The 24,286-nt window shown below is 36.8% G+C and overlaps 1 protein-coding gene across 1 annotated transcript in view; it reads left to right on the forward strand.

Annotated features, from left to right (window-relative positions):
- The window catches only part of LOC131874080 (caffeic acid 3-O-methyltransferase-like), a 38,743-nt gene extending 15,799 nt beyond the window's left edge, over positions 1–22,944 (forward strand). The window contains exon 4 of the mRNA XM_059217311.1: positions 22,732–22,944. Within this exon, the coding sequence (XP_059073294.1) occupies positions 22,732–22,944 (213 nt within the window). The remainder of the gene's footprint in view (positions 1–22,731) is intronic.
- Positions 22,945–24,286: the final 1,342 nt, after the last annotated feature.

Genomic DNA, 24,286 nt, shown 5'->3' on the forward strand with positions numbered 1-24,286 from the left:
TGTTTAATTGTTAAGTTGTATTGTTTACCAGTATCTGTTCCTACCGGCATCTGTATGCTCTTTACCGGTACTTGATCTATTTAAAGGTTATTAAGTGGATTAAAAGTTATAATATGTTAACAACTGATTCACCCCCCTCTTAGTTGTTCACCGGTTATCCTAACAAATATGATATCATCTACAAATACTTCTACAATTAATAACTTGTCTCCTTTTGTCTGCAAGTAAATGTTGTTGTCCTCACTGGTTCTTTGAAATCCAATCTTTATCAAGTGTGAATAGAGTCTCTCATACCAATTCCTTGGTGTAATCCATACAAATCTTTATGCAGTTTGCATACCATATCCTTGTCTTGATTCAATGCAAACCCATCTGATTGTTCAATATAAACCTCTTCTTCTAGGATTCCATTCAAAAATGCAGACTTCGCATCCATTTGGTAAACTTTGAATCCCTTAAATTCTACAAATGCAAGTAGCATTATAACTTCTTTAAGTCTAGCAACCAATGGAAAGGTTTCTCCATAATCTCCCCCTTCTTCTTGTGCCTATATTTTGCAAACTAGTCTTGCCTTGTTCCTAACCACTTCACCATCCTCATTCAGTTTGTTTTTAAACACCCACTTAGTACCAATTACATTTTTGTCAGTTGGTCTAGGGACAGGTGACCAAGTGTTGCTCTTCTCTATTTGATCAAGCTCTTCATTCATAGCCTTTATCCAATCATCATCCTTGAGAGCTTCTCTTACTATCTTCGGTTCAATTGTGGAAATTAGACAAGCACTTTCTCTAATCTTTCTTCTTGTTTGTACTCCAGCATTCTTTTTACCAATTACCTGATTTGCTGAGTGATTTAACTTAACATATCTAGGTATAACCGGTTCTGGTATAGAAGTTTCTTCTTGTTCTTGTTCTTCATCTTCATCTTTTGGTTGAGTAGTATCATCCATATTATTCTTCTCAGCATCATTTTGAACTTTCAGTTCAATAATCACTAGCCTATGTTTCTCAACTACATTAGACTTGCTGGTATCATCAAATTTGTCAGAATACTCATCAACTTTCACCTTAACACTTTCCACAATTTTCTTAGTTCTTTTGTTAAATCACTTGAATGCTTTGCTCTTAGTTGAATAGACAAGGAAAATTCATTCATCACTCTTAGGATCAAACTTTCTAGTATACTCATCTCTCTTTATGTAACACCTGTTGCCAAAGACTTTGAAATAACTAACATTAGGAGTATGACCATACCATAACTCATAGGGAGTTTTGTCACTACCTTTCTTGACCAATACCTAGCTCATTGTGTATACTTGAGTGCTAACAAATTCTCTCCAAAACATTTTAGGTACATCTCCTTGTATCAACATTGTTCTAGCTACTTCAACTATGGTCTAGTTCCTCCTTTCTGCAATTCCATTCTATTGTGGTGTCCTTGGTGCAGACAGTTGTCTCTTGATTCCATGCTCATCACAATATTTCACAAATTTTGCAGATGTGAATTCTCCACCCTGGTTAGATCTCTAGCACTTTAGGTTATTTCCTATTTCTTTCTCTAGTGAGGCTTTGAATGCCTTAAACTTGTTGAAAGCCTCTAACTTCTCCTTTTAAAATGTAACCCACATCATTCTTGAATGATCATTAGTAAATATCATGAAATATTTATCACCATAAAAAATCCTAGTCCTCATAGGACCACATAAATCAGTGTGCACCAAATCTAAAATATTCTCAGAAGAAAATCATTTTCTCTTAAAAAAAGAAGTAGTCATCTTACCCAATTGATATTCTTTACAAATCACACTGTCTGGTTTGAGTAGTTATGGCATACCTCTAACCATACTTGACTTGCTGACCTTAACCAAATTATCAAAATTAACATGGCAAAATATTATATGCCATAACCAACTGTCCTCAACTTTTCCAACCAAACAACTATTAACATTAGTATTTAAATGGAATAAGTTACCTTTTGTCTATTTACCAGTAGCAATTAGTTCTCCTTTCTTTCCTAAAATCTTGCACACTCTACTCTTAAACTCAAGATGATAACCTTTATCATTTAGCTAACCAATACTCAACAAGTTATGCTTCAGTCCTTCAACCCAATACACATCATCAGCATTACTTTTTCCATTTAATGAGATAGAACCTTTACCTTTTAGCATACATGGTGAATTGTTGCCAAATCTCACTACTCCACCATCAAATTCTTTAGGAGATATGAACTTGTTCTTGTCATCGGTCATGTGATGTGAGCAACCATTATCAATGACCTACTCATCACTGTTGTCAATATGAGATACTAAAGCTTTCTTGTTAGAAAGATCTTCCTTTACTGCTACAAAAAAAATCTCCTCATTGTTTGCATCCTTAGATTCCTCATCGGTAACGCCTTCATACACTACAACATAGTATTATTTCTTACCTTTTCCTTTAAACCTTCTGAACTTTTCCTTCTGACCACTGTTAACAAAGTTTACAACAATGTCCTATTTTGTTACATGAGATACCTTTAAAAGGAAGCTTGCCTTTGTAATTAATAACTTGTCTCCTTCTGTCTTCTAGTAAATGTTGTTGTCCTCACTAGTTCATTGAAATCCAATCTTTATTAGGTGTGAATGGAGTCTCTCATACCAAGTCCTTGGTGATTGCTTTAATCCATACAAATATTTATACAGTTTGCATACCATATCCTTGTCTTCAGTCAATGCAAATCCATCTGGTTGTTCAATATAAACCTCTTCTTCTAGGATTCCATTCAAAAATGCAGACTTCACATCCATTTGGTAAACTTTGAATCCCTTAAATGTTGCAAATACAAGTAGCATTCTAACTCCTTCAAGTCTAGCAACCAGTGCAAAGGTTTCTCCATAATCTTCCCCTTCTTCTTGTGCATATCCTTTGAAAACTAGTCTTGCCTTGTTCCTAACCACTTCGCCATCTTCATTCAGTTTGTTTCTAAACACCCACTTAGTACCAATCACATTTTTATAAGTTGGTCTGGGGACATGTGACCAAGTGTTGTTCTTCTCTATTTTATCAAGCTCTTCATTCATAGCCTTTATCCAATCATCATCCTTAAGAGCTTCTCTTACTATCTTTGGTTCAATTGTGGAAATCAGACAAGCACTTTCTCTGATCTTTCTTCTTGTTTGTACTCTAGTATTCTTGTCACCAATTATTTGATCTTCTATGTGATTCAACTTAACATATCTAGGTGTGATATGGTGTTGTTAGGCGTTGTATGGTGTCCTAAGGGGTCATAGAACACCATATGACCCCTTAGGACACCATACGACCCCTAACGACACCATATGGTGTCCTAAGGGCTCATATGGTGTCCTGAGGGGTCATAGGACACCATATGACCAATTAGCACACCATACGACACCTAAGGTGTCATATGGTGTCATTAGGGGTCGTATGGTGTCCTAAGGGGTCATATGGTTTCCTATGACCCCTTACGATACCATATGACACCTAAACCATATGGAGTCCTAAGGGGTCATAGGACACCATATGACCTCTTAGGATACAATATGACCCCTAATGACACCTAAGGGGTCATATGGTGTCGTAAGGGGTCATAAGACACCATATGACCCCTTACGACACCATACGACCCCTAAGGACACAATATGGTGTCCTAAGGCGTCATGGGACACCATATGATCCTGTAGGACATCGTACAATGCCTAACGACACCTAAGGTGTCATATGGTATTTTTAGGGGTCGTATGGTGTCCTAAGGGGTCATAGAACACCATATGACCCCTTAGGACACCATGCAATCCCTAAAGACATCTAAGGAGACATATGGTGTCGTTAGGGGTCATAGGACACCATTAGACACCTAAGATATCATATGGTGTCGTTAGGGGTTGTATGGTGTCCTAAGGGGTCATATATTTTCCTATGACCCCTTAGGACACCATATGACCCCTAACGACACCATATGGTGTCCTGAGGGCTCATATGGTTTCCTAAGGGGTCATAGGACACCATATGACCCCTTAGGATACAATATGACCCTGAACGACACCTAAGGGGTCATATGGTGTCATCAAGGGTCATATGGTGTTGTAAGGGGTTATAGGACACCATAGACCCCTGACGACACCATATGGTGTCCTAAGGGGTAAGGGGTCATAAGACACCATATGACCCCTTAGGACACCATATGACCTCTAACAACACCTAAGGTGTCATATGGTGTTGTTAGATGGCATATGGTGTCCTAAGGGGTCATGGGACACTATATGACCCCTTAAGACACCATACGACCTGTAAAAAAACAATATGGTCTCTGAAGGGCTCATATGGTGTCCCTATGACCTCTTAGGACACCATACAACCCCTAACAACACCTAAGGTGTTATATGGTGTCGTTAGGGGTCGTATGGTGTCCTAAGGGGTCATATGGTGTCATATGACCCCTTAAGACACACGATGATCCCTTAGGACACCATATGGTGTCGCTAGGGGTTGTATGGTGTCGCTAGGGGTTGTATGGTATGACCCCTTAGGACACCATAGGACCCCTAAGGACACCTAAAGTGTCATATGGTGTCATTTGGAATTGTATGGTGTCCTAAGGGGTCATAGAACACCATATGACCCCTTAGGACACCATACAACCCCTAGCGACACCATATGGTGTCCTAAGGGCTCATCGTGTGTCTTAAGGGGTCATAGGACACCATATGACCCCTTAGGAGACCATACAACCCTTAGCAACACCAAAAGGATCATATGATGTGGTGTCATTAGGGGTTGTATGGTGTCCTAAGGGGTCATAGGATACCATATGACCACTTAGGACGCCATGCAACCCTTAAGTACACCTAAGGGGTCATAAGACACCAAATGACCCCTAAGGATGCCTAAAGTGTCATATGGTGTCGTTAGGTGTCATATGGTGTCCTAAGGGGTCATAACACATGATATGAAACCCCTTAGGACACCATATGACCCCTAACAACACCATATGGTGTCCTAAAGGCCGATATGGTGTCCTAAGGGGTCATTGGACACCATATGACCCTTTAGGATACAATATGACCTCTAACGACACCCAAGGGGTCTCATGGTGTCCTAAGGGGTCATAGGACACCATATGACCCCTTAGGACACCATACAACCCCTAACAACACCTAAGGTGTCATATGTTGTCGTTAGGGGTTGTAAGGTGTTCTAAGAGGTCACATGACACCATATGACCCATTAGGACACCATACGACCCCTAACGACACTTTATGGTGTCCTATGGGCTCATATAGTGTCCTAAGGGGTCATGGGACACCATATGACCCCTTAGGACACCATACAACCCTAACAACACCTAAGGTACCATATGGTGTCGTTAGGGGTTGTATGGTGTCCTAAGGGGTCATATGGTGTCCTATGACCCCTTAGGACACCATATGAGCCCTTAGGGGTCATATGGTGTCCTAACGTGTCATAGGACACCATATGACCCCTTAGGCTACAATATGACACCTAAGGGGTCATATGGTGTCCTATTAGGACACCATATGACCCCTTAGGACACGATTCAACCCCTAAAAACACCATATGGTGTCTTAAGGGGTCATAGGAAACCATTTAACCCCTTAGCACACCATACAACCCCTAACGACACCTAAAGTGTCATATGGTGTTGTTAGGGATCGTATGGTGTCTTAAGGGGTCATAGGGCACCATATGACCCCTTAGGACACCATACAACCCCTAATGACACCATATGGTGTCCTAAGGGGTCATGGGACACCATATGACCCCTAAAGGCTCATATGGTGTCCTAAGGGGTCATAGGACACCATATGACCCGTTAGGACACCATATGACCCCTAACGACACCATATGGTATCCTAAGGGCTCATATACGACTCCTAATGACACCATATGGTGTCTTAAGGGCTCATAAGGTGTTCTAAGGGGTCATAGGACACCATATTACCCCTTCGAACATCATACGACCCCTAACATCACCTAAGGTGTCATGGTGTCATTAGGGGTCGTATGGTGTCTTAAGGAGTCATAAGACACCATAGGACCCCTTAGGAGACCATACAACCCCTAAGGACACCTAAAGTGGCATATGGTGTCGTTAGAGGTCGTATGGTGTCCTAAGGGGTCATAGGACACCATATCACCCCTTAGGACACCATACGACCCCTAATGACACCATATGGTGCCCTAAGGGCTCACATGGTGTCTTAAGGAGTCATAGGACACCATATGTCCCTTTAGGATACAATATGACCCCTAACGATACCCAAGGGGTAATATGGTGGCATTAGGGTTCTTATGGTATTGTAAGGGGTCATAGGACACCATATGACACCTAAGGGGTCATATGGTGTCATTAGGGGTTGTATGGTGTCCTAAGAGGTAATAGGACACCATACAACCCATAACAACACCTAAAGTGTCAAATGGTATCACTAGGGATCATATGTTTTCCTATGACTCCTTAGGACACCATACGACCCCTAACAATGCCATATGGTGTCCTAAGGGCTCATATGCTGTCCTAGGGGCTCATAGGACACCATATGACCCCTTAGGATACAATATGGCCCCTAATGACACCTAAGGGGTCATATGGTGTTGTTAGGGGTCATATGGTGTTGTAAGGGGTCATAGGACACCATACAACCCCTAACAACACCTAAGGTGGCATATGGTATTGTTAGGGGTTGTTTGGTGTCATAAGGGGTCATAGGACACCATATGATCCCTTAGGACACCATAAGACCCCTAACAACACCATATGGTGTCATAAGGGTTCATATGGTGTCCTAAGGGGTCATAGGACACCATACAATCCCTAAGAACACCTAAGGTGTCATATGGTGTTTTTAGGGGTTGTATGGTTTCCTAAGGGGTCATGGGACACCATATGACCCCTTAGGACATCATACGATCCTTAAGGACACCTAAAGTGTCATATGGTGTCGTTAGGGGTCGTATGGTGTCCTAAGGGGTCATAGGACACCATATGTCTCTATGTCTCATTCATTGTCTATCTCTCTCTCTTCCCTTCCCCCCTTCTATCTCTATGTCTCACTCTCCATCTCTCTCTCTCTCTCCCCTTCCCCACCTTCTCTCTCTCACACTTTCCCTCCCTTTCCTCTTTCCCCCCTCCATCTCCCTTTCCCCTTCTCCCCCCACATCTCTCTCTCTCTCTCTCTCTCTCTCTCTCTCTCTCTCTCTCTCTCTCTCTCTCTCTCTCTCTCTCTCTCTCTCTCTCTCTCTCTCTCTCTCTCACACACACACACACACACAAATTATTCCTCTCTCCATCTCCCTCAAGTATCTCTCTCACTTTTCTTACATGTTAAGAAATTTGATATCGGATTATATCCAATATCCGATTTGTCTTCATTAGGGTGCCAACGGGAATTTTTTGTAGGGCTAGGGAAAAATATGTATAAAAATCAGATATCCTATTTTTTTACCATACAAAAATAGGCTTGTGGGTCATTTTGTGTATTCCAATGGCCCACACATTCATTTTGCGGGAAACGTTCATGGGTTTTTAGACAAAAAGTCATAGAATACAGCTTTTCAGAGATTCTCGTGGACAAATTTGACATTGTCAATCATTGAGGAGCAACAGTCATCGAAATCATAAATGTAAAAGAAAGCTTTCAAATGACCAAATAGAAGTATATAGACAAAGAGATAGAGAAGGTCATAGAAGGAGAAGACATGGTATGTCAAATATTGGTGAAGAATTTGCAAATGTTACTTCAAGTGAAGAAGAAATTGAATTTGAAAATGTTGAGCAAGTTATTGAAAATGAAAATGAAAATGTTGATTTTTATATTGAAAATGTTGAACATGATATTCAAAGTGGGAATGACAATGTTGAAATAGATATTGAAAATTATCAACATGATATTGAATTTACGAATGAAAATGTGGGAATTGAAAGTGTAAATGTAGTAATTGACAATGAAGGTGAAAATGTGGGTGTTGGCATTGAAGGTGAAAATTTGAGAATTGACATTGGATGTGACCATTTGGGAAATTTTGACATTGAAGGTGGAATTGTTCAACCAAGTGGGTCATATGTAACACCGAACTACGTGAGAAATGAAGACCCTCTCATGGATGAAAGGAAAATTCCAAATTCAAGACCTTCAAGGACCCCAGAATGGTTACTTGAAATTGATGAGAACATTATTGCCAATCTTGAAGGAAAGAGGTCAACAAGAACCGTTCATTAGTGGGCTACACAAATTTTCAACCAACATTTTAGCAATAAGACATTGATTGAGCAATGCCAACTTTTTGTTCAATTGCTAAAGATGTAAAAGATGAGACCATTACTAGCCAAATTGAAGATCCGTATGAACAAGAAGATGGAGAAAAAATTTATTATTGTAAAAAATATTTTTGATGCTCTCAATTCTATTGGAAATAATAGCAAGGAAAAAGATAAGAGATCCTCTCGAAGAGTGATTAAAACCTCCTTAGTAAGCCATCAATTTAGGAAGGCTCATTTTATGAGACAAACTTGTGTTGATTTGAACATAAACCGTAACACTTTGAATAGAGCACTTGCAAGAAGACAAATACTCGATGATCCCCTTCAACATGATACATGGGCTTTTGGTGGGAGGCTTCCACGTGTTGATAGAAATTTGACCAACAATGTGAAGGAGGAAATTCAACAATTTTGGCACTCTAATTGTAGAGTATCACCCAATGTAAAGGATGTTTTAAAATTAAGAATCGACAACCGAGACAACACACCACATCCCAAACATTTCTTGGAATCAAGCCAAATATCACAAACAATGTTGTACAAAAAAATTTGTGAAGAACATCCAACTTTGAAAATATCTCAAAGGGCCTTTGACTCTTTGAATCCATTTTATTGTGTACCCATTAAGATTCGTAATACTTGTTGTTGCAAATACCATGTTGAGTTTTCAATGTACCATGAACTTTTATTTTATATTCGTTCTACAATGCATACTAATGATATGTTGCAAGAGTGTGGTGCAATGCAGTTTCCAAAATTATCAAGAGACTTGCTAGATCTACTTTTGTGTCGTACAGATGATGGATGATTTTTCTATAGAAATGATTGTTTGAATGAGAAGTGCTCGGAATGTGGTGGGTTTTCAAAATTTGTTTCGTGTTTTCATGAGGGCAGCAAACATGAGTTTGGAAAGAATATTGTTGAGAAAAAAAGATATGAGACAATGGAATATACTTTGAAGAGTGGAGGTGGAGGTTCTAGATGCGAGTTGGTCTCTAAAGAAGTTAGTGTTGCTGATTTTATTTTGGATTTTAAGGAAAATCTTTTCTACAAGTATGCAAGGCACACCCATAAGTCTCAATGGTTGGATCAATAGTTCAGGATGTGTATGAACTCTTTCCCGTTTATCACTATTATATCGTTGGTTATTTTGTAGAAAACTATACATTGCAACCACAAATTGAGGTATAGTCTCAGTATTACAATTCAATCCAGATTGCTATTTTTGTTCACATAACATATAGGCATTCCCCTAATAGTATAGAAGAGGACAGGAAGATAATCCGGGAGTATCATTTTTATATGAGTGATGATAGATCACACTCCTCCAAGTATGTGCAACATTGTTTCAATAAAAAATTTGAGTTCTTGCAAGAGAAAGGTATTTCAATTGACCGTCATCTCATATGATCAGATAACTGCATAGGTCAATTCAAGAATTCTCGTAGTTTTTATTGGTTGATTAGAATGCATGTAGAGAGGCGTATACCTCATAGTTAGATTTTTCTTGAAGCAGGGCATGGGAAGGGGGAACATGATGGAGTAGGTGAATGTTTGAAGAGAACTCTAGTTGAGGAATTGAGGATTTCAGGAGCAAAATTCTCTTATGCACGTTCTGTTGTTGATTGGTGTACTTTAGCATTGTCACAAGGAGGGACACGGAAGGAGACACATTGGATTGTTAAACAATTAAAGATTCTTCAAAGATGCATTCATTCTGCATCTCAGATGCAAGTACATGGACCATTTGTACATGAGAGTTGGCTTGTTTTTGTCAGAGTTTTGTTCAACATGGTTGGGATCAGTGCGAGTCAAGTGAGTGGATTGATACATGGGTTCCACAATATCTAACTCCTTTATCTCAAAAAAAATCAATGTCAAATGATGATACGGAAAGCTCAGTTGAGTATGACCATCTTTCAGATCTTTTAAATCTAGGACATGTTTTTGCAGTGGTTGCACCGCAAGGAAATGAGGAGAGATTAGACTATTGGTTGGTACAATGTGTACAGGGAAAGCTAAAGCTAACACAGTCGGTCATAGATGATGATGGGTTCACATATCCTACAAGTTCAGTTGTTGTTGCAAGAACTTGGTTGCGAACATGCATGATTAGAAAGAATGGCATACCTGCATTTCAAGACTACAAGAGACACAAAACCATTCTCATGTATTCACACCTTATCATAGCTACAAATGTCAAGTTGTTGAAGTATCAAGCAAGAATGAAGAACAAAAAGCTATGGACAAAGAGTAGTGATGATCACGAAGCAATACTGGATACTCTTAAGAAAAGAGATGACCCTTCAAGCACACTTGAGTAGGTCTTTATTATCTTTTTTTCAATCATGATTTTTGTCTCAAATAATGATCATAAAACCTTAATGTTCAAGTTTGTTACATATATATTAAGAATGTGTTAAAAATGTAGGTCTACTTTGATGAACATTACTAATGCATCACGATTTTGCATGCATGTAGTGGGTACACTCAATATAGTTTGTATAATCCCACCTCTTTGTTAATCTGACATCTTTGTTTATTATCATGCATTTCATTTCAAATAATTATCATAAAAACTTTATGCTAATGCAGGTCTTTTTGAATCATTACAACACCATTGCAATATGATTTTTGCATCAACGTAGTGGGTACACTCAATATAATCCCATCTCTCCATTTATCATTATGTTTTTATGTGTTTATTAACAACTCTTGAAAATGTAGGTCTTTTTGATGTTCAAGTTGCTTATGTTGGTCTTCATTTATATGCATGCATTGATCTACGTAAGCTTTGCTCTCATGACATGAGGATGTCTGATGCACATGAAGTGGGATGTTGTATTTGTATATGAGTACATTGATGTAACTTTGTTATGATGATATATGGTGTATTTGTACATGACTACAAATATATACAATGTATTTACACATGAGCACATTGGTGTAGTTGTATTGCTGATATATAATATATTTGTACATGAATGAACTGGTTTAGTTGCATTGATGATATACAATGTATTTGAACATGAGTACATTGTTGTAATTGTATTATTTTGTTCACCTTGATTTGGAGGGCTATCAATTATCAATTGAGAAAATAAATTCCTTGAATCTAAAAATTCTTTATTATATTTCAAGAATGGGATTGTTCTTCATTTCTCATTTAAACCCCAATTCAACCCACTCTTTGTGTTCATCTTCTCTATATATCCTCATCATGCTTAATTCAATGTGACAGATTGTGTTTCATCTGCTGCTTAAAGAATATGGGGCAGCTAAAAAATGTGACAGACTGTGTTTCATCTTCTCTGTATATCCTCATCATACTTAATTCAATGCAATGGATTTTTTCGCCAACTGAGAAATCATTGTCCTAAAAGTATCACTCTAAATCTTGTAAATATGAGAGAGGCTTTTGTAGGCAGCCTATTAGTTCCCAAATCAACAAATCCCAGATCCTAGAGAAATAACCACTAACTCATAGATAGAATTAGGATTGGTTTTGGCCAACGAACAAGATTTAGTACAAAGGCTGTGATCTTCTACTCTTTAGGCTCTGCATGACCTACGTGGGTACCCCTATTGCAATGTTTCACAACATTTCAACTTTACATGGACAGACATTGCAGTGTATAGCAGATGCTTTCAATGAAAATATACCAAGGAAAAGTATGATATACTACGAATTCTGGCTCAAACCTTAGTTTGTACTACTTTGCTTGCATTGAAAACTGGTTCTAATCTATTTTACTCCTAATGCAGAAAAACTAGAAAATGAAATATAAAGGGTAAAATAAGAATGTTGAAATGATCCTAAAACCTTGAAAAGTATAACCAATGCCTGTTCAAGGGAGACAAAGAGTCAAATAATAGGTTTAAAGATAGAAAATATCACAATATCACCATTAAAGTTCAATACTAAACATCCAAGACTTGTTTAAAATGCTCGGACACCGAGAACGTATTCACAACTTCCTCACAAATCCTCTCACACAAGTGTTGTAGTATTCAAGACATAATTTCATTCATTTACTTGAAATGAAACCTATCAAGATATACACATTTTCCATTAGAGAAGAAAAATTGAACATATCATTAACATAACAACTCATACAACACCATACAAAAGATATGAGCAAGAAAAATAAATGTCCTCTTTATTGATTTTCAAAATAAAAATGATACATTCATTATAAATTGTTGTGCTAAATAAATTTATAAAAGACTATCTATCATAGTATTGCTTCAAATCTATCCTAGTACATACTAAGCAGAATTTTTAGAATCGTTCTTTTTCACCCTGGATTCCCTTTTATAACACAAGGGAGCAAAACAAGCTTCAGGCCAAGAAGACACATGTCAAAAGTACAATGCTTTACAATTCGCCATAAGGCCCATTCTTGTCCTTGTCAACATGCGTGCAATCTTCCTAGTTTCATTAAATGCAGGCGGCTAGGAAGTAACCATCTTGGAAGCCTTGGACTGCAAGTCTAGAAAATTTCCCTTTCATTGGTACCTTGACACATGCCTCTGTTAGGAACTGAAGTACACCATGGCACCTAGAAGTAGGTAACCTAGAGAACGGTCCTTCATGATTGAATGCTTCTATCAATCCTCCTCAAAATTAGCAACCTGCACAATAATTCAAAGTAATAAAATAGGAGAAATAGACTAGTCTTCTCCATCAAGCTGCTCTTCCTCCAAGGAGTAGTACCTTTTATTCATGGCTTCAATCTCGCCCAATGGAAAAGTAAAATTCCTCAAACTCTCCAACTTATCTATTGCTTCCTTCATTTTATAGGCAAGTAGCGGTATGGCCTCCAAAGTAAATCTATAGTGCATGAAATCTACCTTCGTGATCTTATCAATGATATTGAAATATGAGTCACTTTGGGTCAGATCAGTAGCTAAGGAAGTCAAAGTTGCATTTATGGTGTCTTGGAAGCCTTTCTTCCACTCCTCTAAGCTCTTGATTTGTCCTTCGCCTCTCAAAATTGTGGAGATATCCCACTTCTTCAAACCTTGGAAAGAATCAAACATTTTAATCAATGTCATTTTCTCATCTTCAATGTTAGGCAATTCTTTGATTAATAAATTAAAGTTTTTCCATGTTACCCCTACAACTTGGGGTGGAGAGGCCACATTCTTAACTGCCAGCATGACTTCTTTTAAGTCTTGACCTTTTGGCATCCAAGTAGCCCTAATTGGATGAAAGAATGAAAGAATTTCCTCCAGCTGACAGAGGAGCTGTGAAGTCAAAGAATATGAGGTGTGCACCTCGCTTAATTTCTCAATAACTTTATTTGCCACCTTCAAAATTGAAGTCTTTCTGATTTCAAAACAATTGTTCTCAGCTTCATCCTTGACTCTCTGTATTTCTTTATTCATTTTTTCCAATTCTTCAGACCTAATTCCTCCTGAAGAATTTGTTGTTACTTTCTTTATTTTCTCCTTCAATGTGCAATTTTCAATGAACAATTTATTGTAATTTGCATTGAGAGATACATGCATATCCTTTAATCTCAAATTCTTTTTCTCAAGATCATCTACTGATAATTGAGAAAACCGGACCACATGTGATGTGATTGCTATGGCCTCTGATGCAGTTGTGTCTTCAAAGGTCCTAATTATTGCATACCCTATCTTTTGTTGTCCACCTTGTAGAAACATAGGCTTTTGGACATTGGACGCCTTTGACCATAGAGAAAAATCCTTTAGTCCTACACTCACCCCAGACCCATGATCTTTGAACTCTTACAAAATTGGCATCCTTCTACCACATAATCTGATCTAACAAAAAGATTTTCTCAAAGTCCTAGCTAAGGACAAGAAGCATGCCACTATTTCTAATCATCTCCCTGCCTTCCTCAAGGGTGCATCTAAAGCTATTCCTATTAAAATTTCTCATTTCCTCATTAGATGAATCCTTCAACTTTTCCCTAAGCCAAAAATATTTGAACTCGGGTGAGTTCACAAAATTGTCATCTGCTATGAAGTTTTTTGAGGAAATGATCCTTTCATCATCCGCCTCCTCAACAGATATTGAATTCGGGATAATGGCTCTATCTGATTCATTTAGGATCTCAGTATCCTCATCTTCATGGAATGTTTCTCGAGGGGGAGAAGGGGGTGGCACATTTGTATCAAAATCCACCTGGTCATCTACAAAATTAGACATTTTTGTCTTTCCCTTTTCAACCCTCCTGACCTGTTTAGTTTCCTACCCAGAGGTTCCCAGAGATTTCTTTTCAATTATTGTTGTATGCCCCTTCACCTTGTATACTATAGGGGCAGGGTCAATAGACCTTGTCTCAAATTTAACCCCTTTATCCCTGACATCCCTTCTCTCCATTTCCATTTTTATTATATCATCTGCCTTTCTAATCATGAAAGACATCCTGGCAAAATCATTGTGGAATTCCCTGTAAAAACCTTCAAAATTTGGATCCTCTTGCTTTGTTTCCCGCTCAAGCTTCTTCATGAGCTCCCATTTCTTCTTGTGTTGTTCTACTTCAGCAAAGTGATAATTCTTATTAAATCCTCTCACTCATCAAATGAATGAAAATATCCCTTCTCCTTTAGCTTGTACACTCTGAGGTCATTTACACATCCCTCAGGGTCAAAATGTTGAGCTTGGGCAACCTTCAATGTGTAATTTTTTACTAGGAAATCCTGCACCTTTTCCAAGGTATCACATCCTACAATGAATTCTTCAAAATTGATCACCCTGGGGAGGAGTCTCCCTTTCTTATCCATTGTAATTTGTGTCCTCTCCATCCATATTAATTACCAAATTAATTCAATGAATGCTAGCCTAAGAGAGACAAAAAGTGACAAAACATGGGGTGCTTTCTCACACCCATATACCCTGATGATAATGTAGTTGCCATACAAAAAGAAGTTTTCAAAATTGTGGATGAAAGCTCCCTCTGGATATAGCACTCTATCACCCCTGCAACTCCTTATCCTGAAAATTTTAATAATATTTTTTGGTAGCCTGGGTAGCTTGACTCCAAGTGTAGTGCCCCTCCCTGATTCATCTTGTCTTTTTGTACATCAAAGGAATATATTGATCTAGCTTAGTCTACTTTATGATGATTTGATGGTATCATGTTATGTACTAACCCTATTTCATGATTGTATTAGATATGATGATGGATCTATATTTGATCATTATTCATGATGGATGATATTGCTTATGGGATTTTGATGATAATATGATTATGCTAACCCTACTATATGATTATGATGACTGCATTAATGCTACGATGTTTGTGATTATCTTCTAGTGTCTTCGTGATTAGAGATGATGTCATACCACTCATTGCGAGCACAATATGACGTTGCGATTCTCTATCATTTGCTTGATCATTTATGATGTATATGTGTGATATATATATATATATGTATATATGTATATATATATGTATATATGTATATATATATATATGTATATATATATATATGTATATATTATGTTTAGTGGTGGATGGAGGATTGCTAGTACCGGACATCAACTCCACCTGGTCTCACAGGTCTGAGTGTGTCTTTATCCCAATGGCAAGTTGTTGGAGATGGATCTATATTTGATCATTATTCATGATGGATGATATTGCTTATGGGATTTTGATGATAATATGATTATGCTAACCCTACTATATGATTATGATGACTGCATTAATGCTACGATGTTTGTGATTATCTTCTAGTGTCTTCGTGATTAGAGATGATGTCATACCACTCATTGCGAGCATGATATGACGTTGCGATTCTCTATCATTTGCTTGATCATTTATGATGTATATGTGATATATATATATATATATATGTATTTATTATGTTTAGTGGTGGATGGAGGATTGCTAGTACCGGACATCAACTCCACCTGGTCTCATAGGTCTGAGTGTGTCTTTATCCCAATGGCAAGTTGTTGGAGATGGAATGTGTTTCCCTCTCATACTCTAGGCTTAAGTTGATACCCTTGTCAATTAGTGTCTTGGCTTGAGTCGTTGGTCTGTGTCATGTGGTATGTTGTTCAACCTTATGTCAGGTTGCCTTGTGAGTTTGTGATTGTTTATTAATTAATAATTAATCGGTTTATATAGTTTATCAATATTAAATTAAATCAATGGATTACATTAATATTTAATATTAATGTGCGTTTATTATTATTAGAGAATTATTATTCATTAATGTTCATTTTATGGATTTATTATTTTATTAGTTATTTCGAATTATGGAAATTAATTAATCAAATTACTGCTTATAGCCATTGGCGTAAATTATTAAATAATGGTTAGTACGAATACAATATATTTATACATATTTATTTACTAGGAGTTTATAATTGATTAATAATTAAATTGGTGGAATTATATTAATTGAGTATTTATGCTTATCAGTACATCAATCTATTTATTTATTATTTATTTGATTATTTTATATGTATATGTATATTTAATTATTTGTTTATTGTTTATCTATTTATTTATTTTTGGCTCATCTATTTATTGGTTATTTATTGTAAATAAGTAATTGGTGGATGGGTATTTATGTATGTTCATACATTTATTTATTCATCTTCTTTATTGATTATTTATTTATTTGCATTTTTTGTTTTATTTATTTGTTATTATTTATGTACCTACCCCTTGTTATGATTATCTCTCTTGGGAGTTGTGATTGTGAGGATAATATTATTTATTTATTTATTTATATTAATTATGGTTTTATATTTAATTGGAGCATTTATTTATATTGTCTTTGATTTATTTTATTGGGCTTTAATTTATTATTACTATTACATTCTCTTGTTACTAATTGAGTAATTAAATATTATGTATATACCTACCCTATTAGTTTATTGTTTGAGATTTGAGGGTAAGTAAATAGTATTATTTTATATTCTTACCTCGATTTTTGGAAGGGGGTTGGTATAGAATATATTTTATTGGAATATTTTGATTGACGGATATTCTTCTGTAGTTTTGAATGAGATTCTATTTATTGGCTTTGTGAGCATTTTTGTGGGTGTGCTTTTGGATATTTTTCTGCAACTTTTGGATTTTAGAATTGCTTGGAGTGAGAATTGCTTGGTTGGGTTAAATTTTGAAAATCTTGTTGGTTTGGATTTTTTCTCTTCTACAATTGCATTACCATCACTCTACTTCTAGGTTGGAGATCTTTTTCCATTCTTGCATTTTTTTTTTTGAAAAGAGATGTTTTCTCCATGACTGCTAAAAGATCTTTTAGGGAGATTTGGGAATGAATGATTATTCTATTATCAGTAATTGGGAGTAATATTTTGGGGAAAAGATTTATATATGATTTTATGAATATGTGTGTTGTATTGCCGAAAGAGGGCATTTGTGTATGTTGATATGTTGATTATAAGTTGGTTGTGAACGTATTGTGGTAATGGTTAGTTTTGTGAGGTTTATTTGTTGTTGCATACCCTGGGAAAAAGATTTATATATGATTTTATGAATATGTGTGTTGTATTGCCGAAAAAGGGCATTTGTGTATGTTGATATGTTGATTATAAGTTGGTTGTGAATGTATTGTGGTAATGGTTAGTTTTGTGAGGTTTACTTGTTGTTGCATACCCTATCTTGTGTCCATTTGGTTTGATTAGATCTGGAGTGGCTATGTCAGCAATATTTTATGTGCAATTTATTATCGGTATAAGTTGGAATTCTTGGATGCATTGTATTGTTGGCCTTATCAAGGCTTTATTTTGGTTTCTTATTGGCTTTTAGTGACTTTTGGATCATATTTATGCCATTGTAAGGCTCGTGCCCGAATCTGGGCAAATTTGAGTATCTTTGTATCCCGTTTTTTGTGAGTTGGTCCTGTTGGGTCTCAAATCAACAGATTGGATAGGTTCTAAGGAAATGCCAGTCCCTATGGTCAAACCCTCCAATTGACTTGGCCAACATGTAGAGTGAACCTGTTTGGTTGCTTACTCTCTCACTTTAGGCTCTGCAGGACCTAGGCGGGTATACCTATTCACTGAATGTCTCCAATAAACAGTGCTTTTTATAGCAGATATGTTATCCTAATCTGATATCTCCTGATCTTGAAATGGCATGAGTTCCTTGAATGGAGATATAGCAGATGAGTTCAAGATTGTTGTTATGATAATTGTTTGCTTTATGTTTCTTAATTACTTCTATAGCTGTCAAAATGAAGAAATGATGAGGGTAATTTGTAATTTAGCCAGTGCCTTCTTCGTTAATTGGGTTGCAGAGTCATTACAATTTTCTTCAGGACTTATGGTGCGAATCTACGAGACAGTTTTTAATTCATCCCTTATGAACCTGTCAGTTACTATTTCTGTTAAAACCAAATGAATGCTTGTATTATATGCTGATTGAGTGAATTTAACCCTACCCTTAAGGGACCAGTCAATTAAGCTTTGCAAGGAACAATTACAATCCGCAAGCAAAACTTTTGTTGCAACATTATAACATAAAGCATAGATTTGATCTTAAGAACATGAATAACCTTATCTTTATCAGACAATATCACAGACGATTGCCAAAAGAAAATGAAATAATCCACAACACACATGCAGGGAAACAATTGATCAAGATTTGTATTCCATTATAGTTCGTACACAGAAGACTTACAGGCTGTCGTTCTTTCGCTCTTAATCCTATCTAATATCTCCCCCCTACATTACAAAAATCATTCTCATATATATATGAGGATGAAAGCTCTTCACGAAGAGACACGACCCTTTACAATATTAATCATTAACTTTGGATATTTCTAAACTTAAGTAAAAAGAGATTTAAGAGCCCCAAATGATGAATGTAATCATCGTCTTTGAATGTTTTGATTCGAGGAGTTTGCTTCTTCAATTCATCCCCCAGCGACAGATACTTGAATATTATCTGGTTGACAGTAGGGGCCATATCCTTACTCCGATCAATCTCTGACAAGGCCCAATCCTTGACGCTGATGAGTTCTTTTCGTAGATCCTCCAAGGATATCACCTCTCCTTCCTTGTAGACGGAAGGCATTCCAACGGGTTTATCATCATCTAATTCTTACAAAAATTCACTCAATTCAACTGTAATCGAATGGGCAACTTGTGCACAGTTAATGTTCTGCATCTACAACGGCTACTCAAGTGTTTAAACTTAATTGCAGATGTGACACTTTTCAATTGGGCCTTTAACTCTTTCGCGGGAAGTACAGTTCACTCAAAGTGCGCACATTTCAAGTCATCGATGAAACCCTTGTCTTCGGCCGAGTGTGTAAACCTTCCATCGAAAGCTCATTTTCTTCGATACAATTGTTTCGGTGAACAGCTCATGTCGAGAGGCCGCTTTTAAGACTCATCGAAATCACTCTTTCATCGAAAGACCCCTTTTTCGATAAGTCGCTCGCAAGTTTCATCGATGTCATACTTTTGATGAGTTTCTTTCTTCGGTGTAGGCTTATGCGCGTTCATCGATATCCCTTTTTCATCGATATCCTTCTTTATCGATGAAACAGCCTTACTTTTGTTCGACACTACGTTCATCGATGAAAACTTGCATTTCGATGAATGCCTTTTGAGTTTCTTCGGTAATGACATTCCTTCAAAATCACCCTTTTGCCTTTATCGCTTTTTGCTTTTACCTTTTCGATGAAACTTGGAGTATTGATGAGCGGTTTCCTGCGTTCATCGAAGGTAATTTTTTGCCAAAATACCCTTGCTTAGTGCTTTATATGCCCTGTGTCGATGAAAACACTCTTTCGATGAAACTTCCTCTGCAGTGCTCGATACAGTTTACTGGCCGAAATATCCATTAGTCTTCACGCTTATGGAAACATACATTATTATTTTTATTTTTTTTATTTTCAAAAATAGTGCTCAACAGGTCCCTTGTTGCAATAGCGCTACTCTAGGATCTAATAGTGCCAAAAGTAGTGTCAACAGATTTCTGGGTTGGTTTTTGAGTCTCTCAGTTGATTTCTTTGCTTGGTCTTCATTCCAGAGGCTTGTTTTATTATCTTTGAAGGTTTGGGGGCACTGTGTCATTCATTTGTGATGTGTGTGAATCTATTTGGGCTCCAGCAAGTGCTTTTGTGCTTGTCCATTGAGGTTTTGATATGTTGCTCTAGCAAGTTGAGTGATTCCTTACTGTTGAGGATGGTTAATTGTAGCTCCAACGAGAGGTTATGTTGTGCCTCATTGTGGTGGATCATTCTATGTTATTGGATTCATGTTTTTCCCCTATTTATGTGTATTTGACATTCTTGGGGATCTCTTTATTGTTGAATTTTGGCATTATGAGCTCATGTCTTGATCCTTGCTAAGTTTATGTCGATGACTATCTTTGTGATTTGGTTGTATTAGTTTTGTAATTAGTTTTGGATGCTTTCCATGTTGAAATTCGTGTTATTTTTTTATGTGTTACACTATGGATTGGCATATGATTAGGGGGAGTGGGATTCCTTGTGATGACCGAGGTCACGTGAGTTAGGTTGCTTGGCACCTAGACCGCCAGGGCACATTGGGAGTTTTCCTTTTTGTAATTTAGTGATAATATTTAATAATTGATTGGGTTTAGGTTTCACCTAATAAGATAATTCTATTTGGTTTGGGCCATATGAGATGGCGAGCTGATCTCTATTGTACTCACATAGGTTGAGATGGCTCCACATGTCTGTTAAGAGATTGTTTTCACCATTTTTTTGTGAGGGTAGCTTGTATGTTGATTAGGAGTATGGATTGCTCTTCTTTGTGAGGATAGCATACATGTCTACTATGGGTGCATATCTACCTTCTTTGTGAGGCTAGCATGTAGGAACCTGACTAGTAAGGATGGCCATATTACCTTCTATATGAGGATAGCATGTGATGAGACTCTAGCCCTACATGTGACCATGTCCATATGCCATGATTTAGTGTACACCTCTAGAAGAGTTTATTGTTGATTTCAGCCTTGTGTTGTCATGTGATTATTGTTGTGTTGAGTTCATTATGCGCTATGTTGAGTCCCATGGTTGTTAGGTGTCAACCTAGGTCTTGAGTGAGAGTTGGAGCCTCATGTCATCTCCTAGCACGGGGGGTGGTTCCTATTTGGTTCCATATGGTCAGGTGGTTTGATGCCTTCTTCCATTGGGATATTATTCTTCTTGGATATTAGCGTGTGTGGATTGGATTCTTGGATTCTTCATTATGTGGATATTCTTGGGAGCTGATTTCTATGTACTTGAAATACAAAACATTTTATCATGATTATTTGTATTTGTAGATGAGATTATGTGCCCCTAAGTTATGTATATTCATGTATTTGTTGATGTAATTCAAAGGGAATATGATGTAGTAGTTTAGGAGGAGTTCTCATTGTATATTCATTGATATATTGGATACTCATTTATGTAATGTTAGAGTATTGCTTTTATGTGAAAGAAAGAGATAGTATTTGTATGTTTGTATTGTGTGAAATTGTAAGATGGAATTGTATGTATGACCTTAAGGAAAATTTAAGATTTGTTATAGACCTTGTTTAAGTAATGGAAATCATTTAGGTGTGATGGATTATATTGCTTAGGAGATTGAGCTTCTTGGCTTAGAGATTTTTAGTAAAAACTTAAAGGATATTTTAGTCTTTTTAAAGAGAGTGGTTATATTATCCATGTTTCTTTTATGATGAATGAAAGAATGGAAATTAGGAGTATTTGATTTGGTAGTTTCTAAAAGAATCTAAAGAGTATGTTATGTGACTAAGTTATGCATATGTGTTAAGGATTTATCATAGTTGTATGGAAAGTAAATGAATAGATGGATAATAGAATATGATGTTCTAAGATGAATATGAGATGTGTTAAGATTTTGTCAAGTAGCGACGTTGAGATACCCTAGCGAATGGATTTGCATTTTATGAGTTTATATAGAGTTATATTAATGATTCAATGGTTATTTTGATTGCGTAATATGATTCTATGGTTATGCTCTTGTTAATTTATGTATTCATGTATATAGTTAACGATGCATTGATGAATAATGGTAGTAATGTTGCATTAATAAATGCTAGTAATAGTGTAGTTGTAATGGTTATCTTAAAAGAAGAAAAAATTATCTCTATTTATTGGTAGATTTTGGTTTAATTCTCTAGGGTATTTTGGCGGGCATTACACCAAGCCTTATCAAAAAAATTTGTTAACACTATTTCAAGTTGAAGTCCATGGGACAAATTTTGGTCGGGGATCCTCTTTCCTTTTCGCCTTCCAGCTGCGCTCAGCATACATGCCAAGTGTCATCTTAGTGTTGCTCCCGATGACCCATTTTTTATGTTCAAGGTTTGAAGGAACACGGATCTGCCAAGTGGCTCTATTTTGATGACTCGACATTCTATTGGAACCCACCCTGCATCTTGAGAAAGATAGGGACACATGGTGTCTCTGCGCTGCCTGTATTATTTCTGTTTGTATGCCCTTTTGCAGATGTCCTCAGAGCTGCTACGTATTTTCTATGGTGAGTTGTCCGTCAAGCTGCGGTTTGCACAAAATATTGTTTGTTCGGGCAAGAGTGAAGGTTACCATGGTAGGGTGGAAGTAACAACCCCAGAAGCAATTTTGTTGGGTGTGTTCTTGCGAGATGCCATGGTAGTGTTTTCTATTTTAGAGGCGGTTGTGCATGGTTGGTGGATGTTTTGAGCTGTTAGCGGAGCTGAGGGATCTATTTATGCTTTGGTTTTCCCTGTTTTAGGGTTTCAGAACTTTTAAAGAAAAATAACAATTAAGTATCTTTGATAGAATTTTAGCCTTTTAGTTGTTGTTTTTTCTAAGGAAAGGATAATCAAACTATGCCTACGGCCTTTGTGATGCCTCTTTTCAGTATGCTTTGATAGTTTTTTGTGCTTTCCTGTAATTCTGATGACTTTAGAGATATATATCTACTACTCTACTGATTAAACTATGTTTTGCACTGATTATCTGGTGGATGCGTGATTTATATTTCTTTATGTTTTCAAGGGATCTTGATTGTGTCTTAATTGTGGCTTTGTTCGGATATGTAGATTGTTGAATGAGCTTTAAAACCATGTCTCTGGGTTTTATATGTTGTTAATTCTTTTACAAAATGTTCTGGCACATCGCCTCAATAGTTTAGATCATTTTGCTTTAAGCTCCTTCTTTCCCTTTTCCACAATCATCAGGAAGAGATGACTTCTTAAATCCGAAGGTCATTCAGTGAGTCATGCATAATAGGTCCCCCATCACTGAATTTCCCATAAGTTTGTCTTCTTTTGAAGTAAAATTTAGAGTCAACACTTTCATGACAAAATGATCAAAGAAAACAAAATAACTGCCAAACATGGATCCCTTGTCCCACACCTAGGTCCATCTTTGTACTTGCCATGGAAGACCTATGTGTGAATAATTTGTCCTTATTGTCAATTATGGGCCCCAATAAGCCCTATTCTGATAAAGAATCATATGACACAATAAAGAATAGTGTTTGAATTCCAGCTTCTCTTTTTTATTTCTTTCTCCCATTAACCCTTCATGGAGCTTATCATGAATAATAGCTACAAAATCATACAGCTCATTTATTGAGATGTGCTAAATATTGATGGAAATCATCATGAAATCTATGGGCATTTGAGTAAGCCCACAATCTACCACAAGAACCTGCCCTAATGCATAGTAGGTCTTAACAAAATAGGGCTCAAAGAACTCTAATCTGAAAGGCTCCCTCTCAGATGGCAGGACATAATTCAGTGAATTTTTTAAAATTTTCTTTGTAAAATGAGGAACAAAGTCTTTTCTATATCTGTCCTTTTTGTATTGGTAATTCCCTTCCAAATTATTTATGTTTATTTCTTTGATGATAGACTTATCCAAACCAAAACAATCTACAATAGCCCTATGTGAAATGTCCAATAGGACATAGCCATCTTCAGATCTTGCATTCCTGCTTGGGGGGTCATAGGAAACAACTTGCTCTCTTGTTAACATTGGTTCTACAAAAAAATTAGACACTAATAGCTTCCCCAAG

Source organism: Cryptomeria japonica, chromosome 3, assembly GCF_030272615.1.
Source record: "Cryptomeria japonica chromosome 3, Sugi_1.0, whole genome shotgun sequence".
In the NCBI taxonomy this organism is placed as follows: domain Eukaryota; kingdom Viridiplantae; phylum Streptophyta; class Pinopsida; order Cupressales; family Cupressaceae; genus Cryptomeria; species Cryptomeria japonica.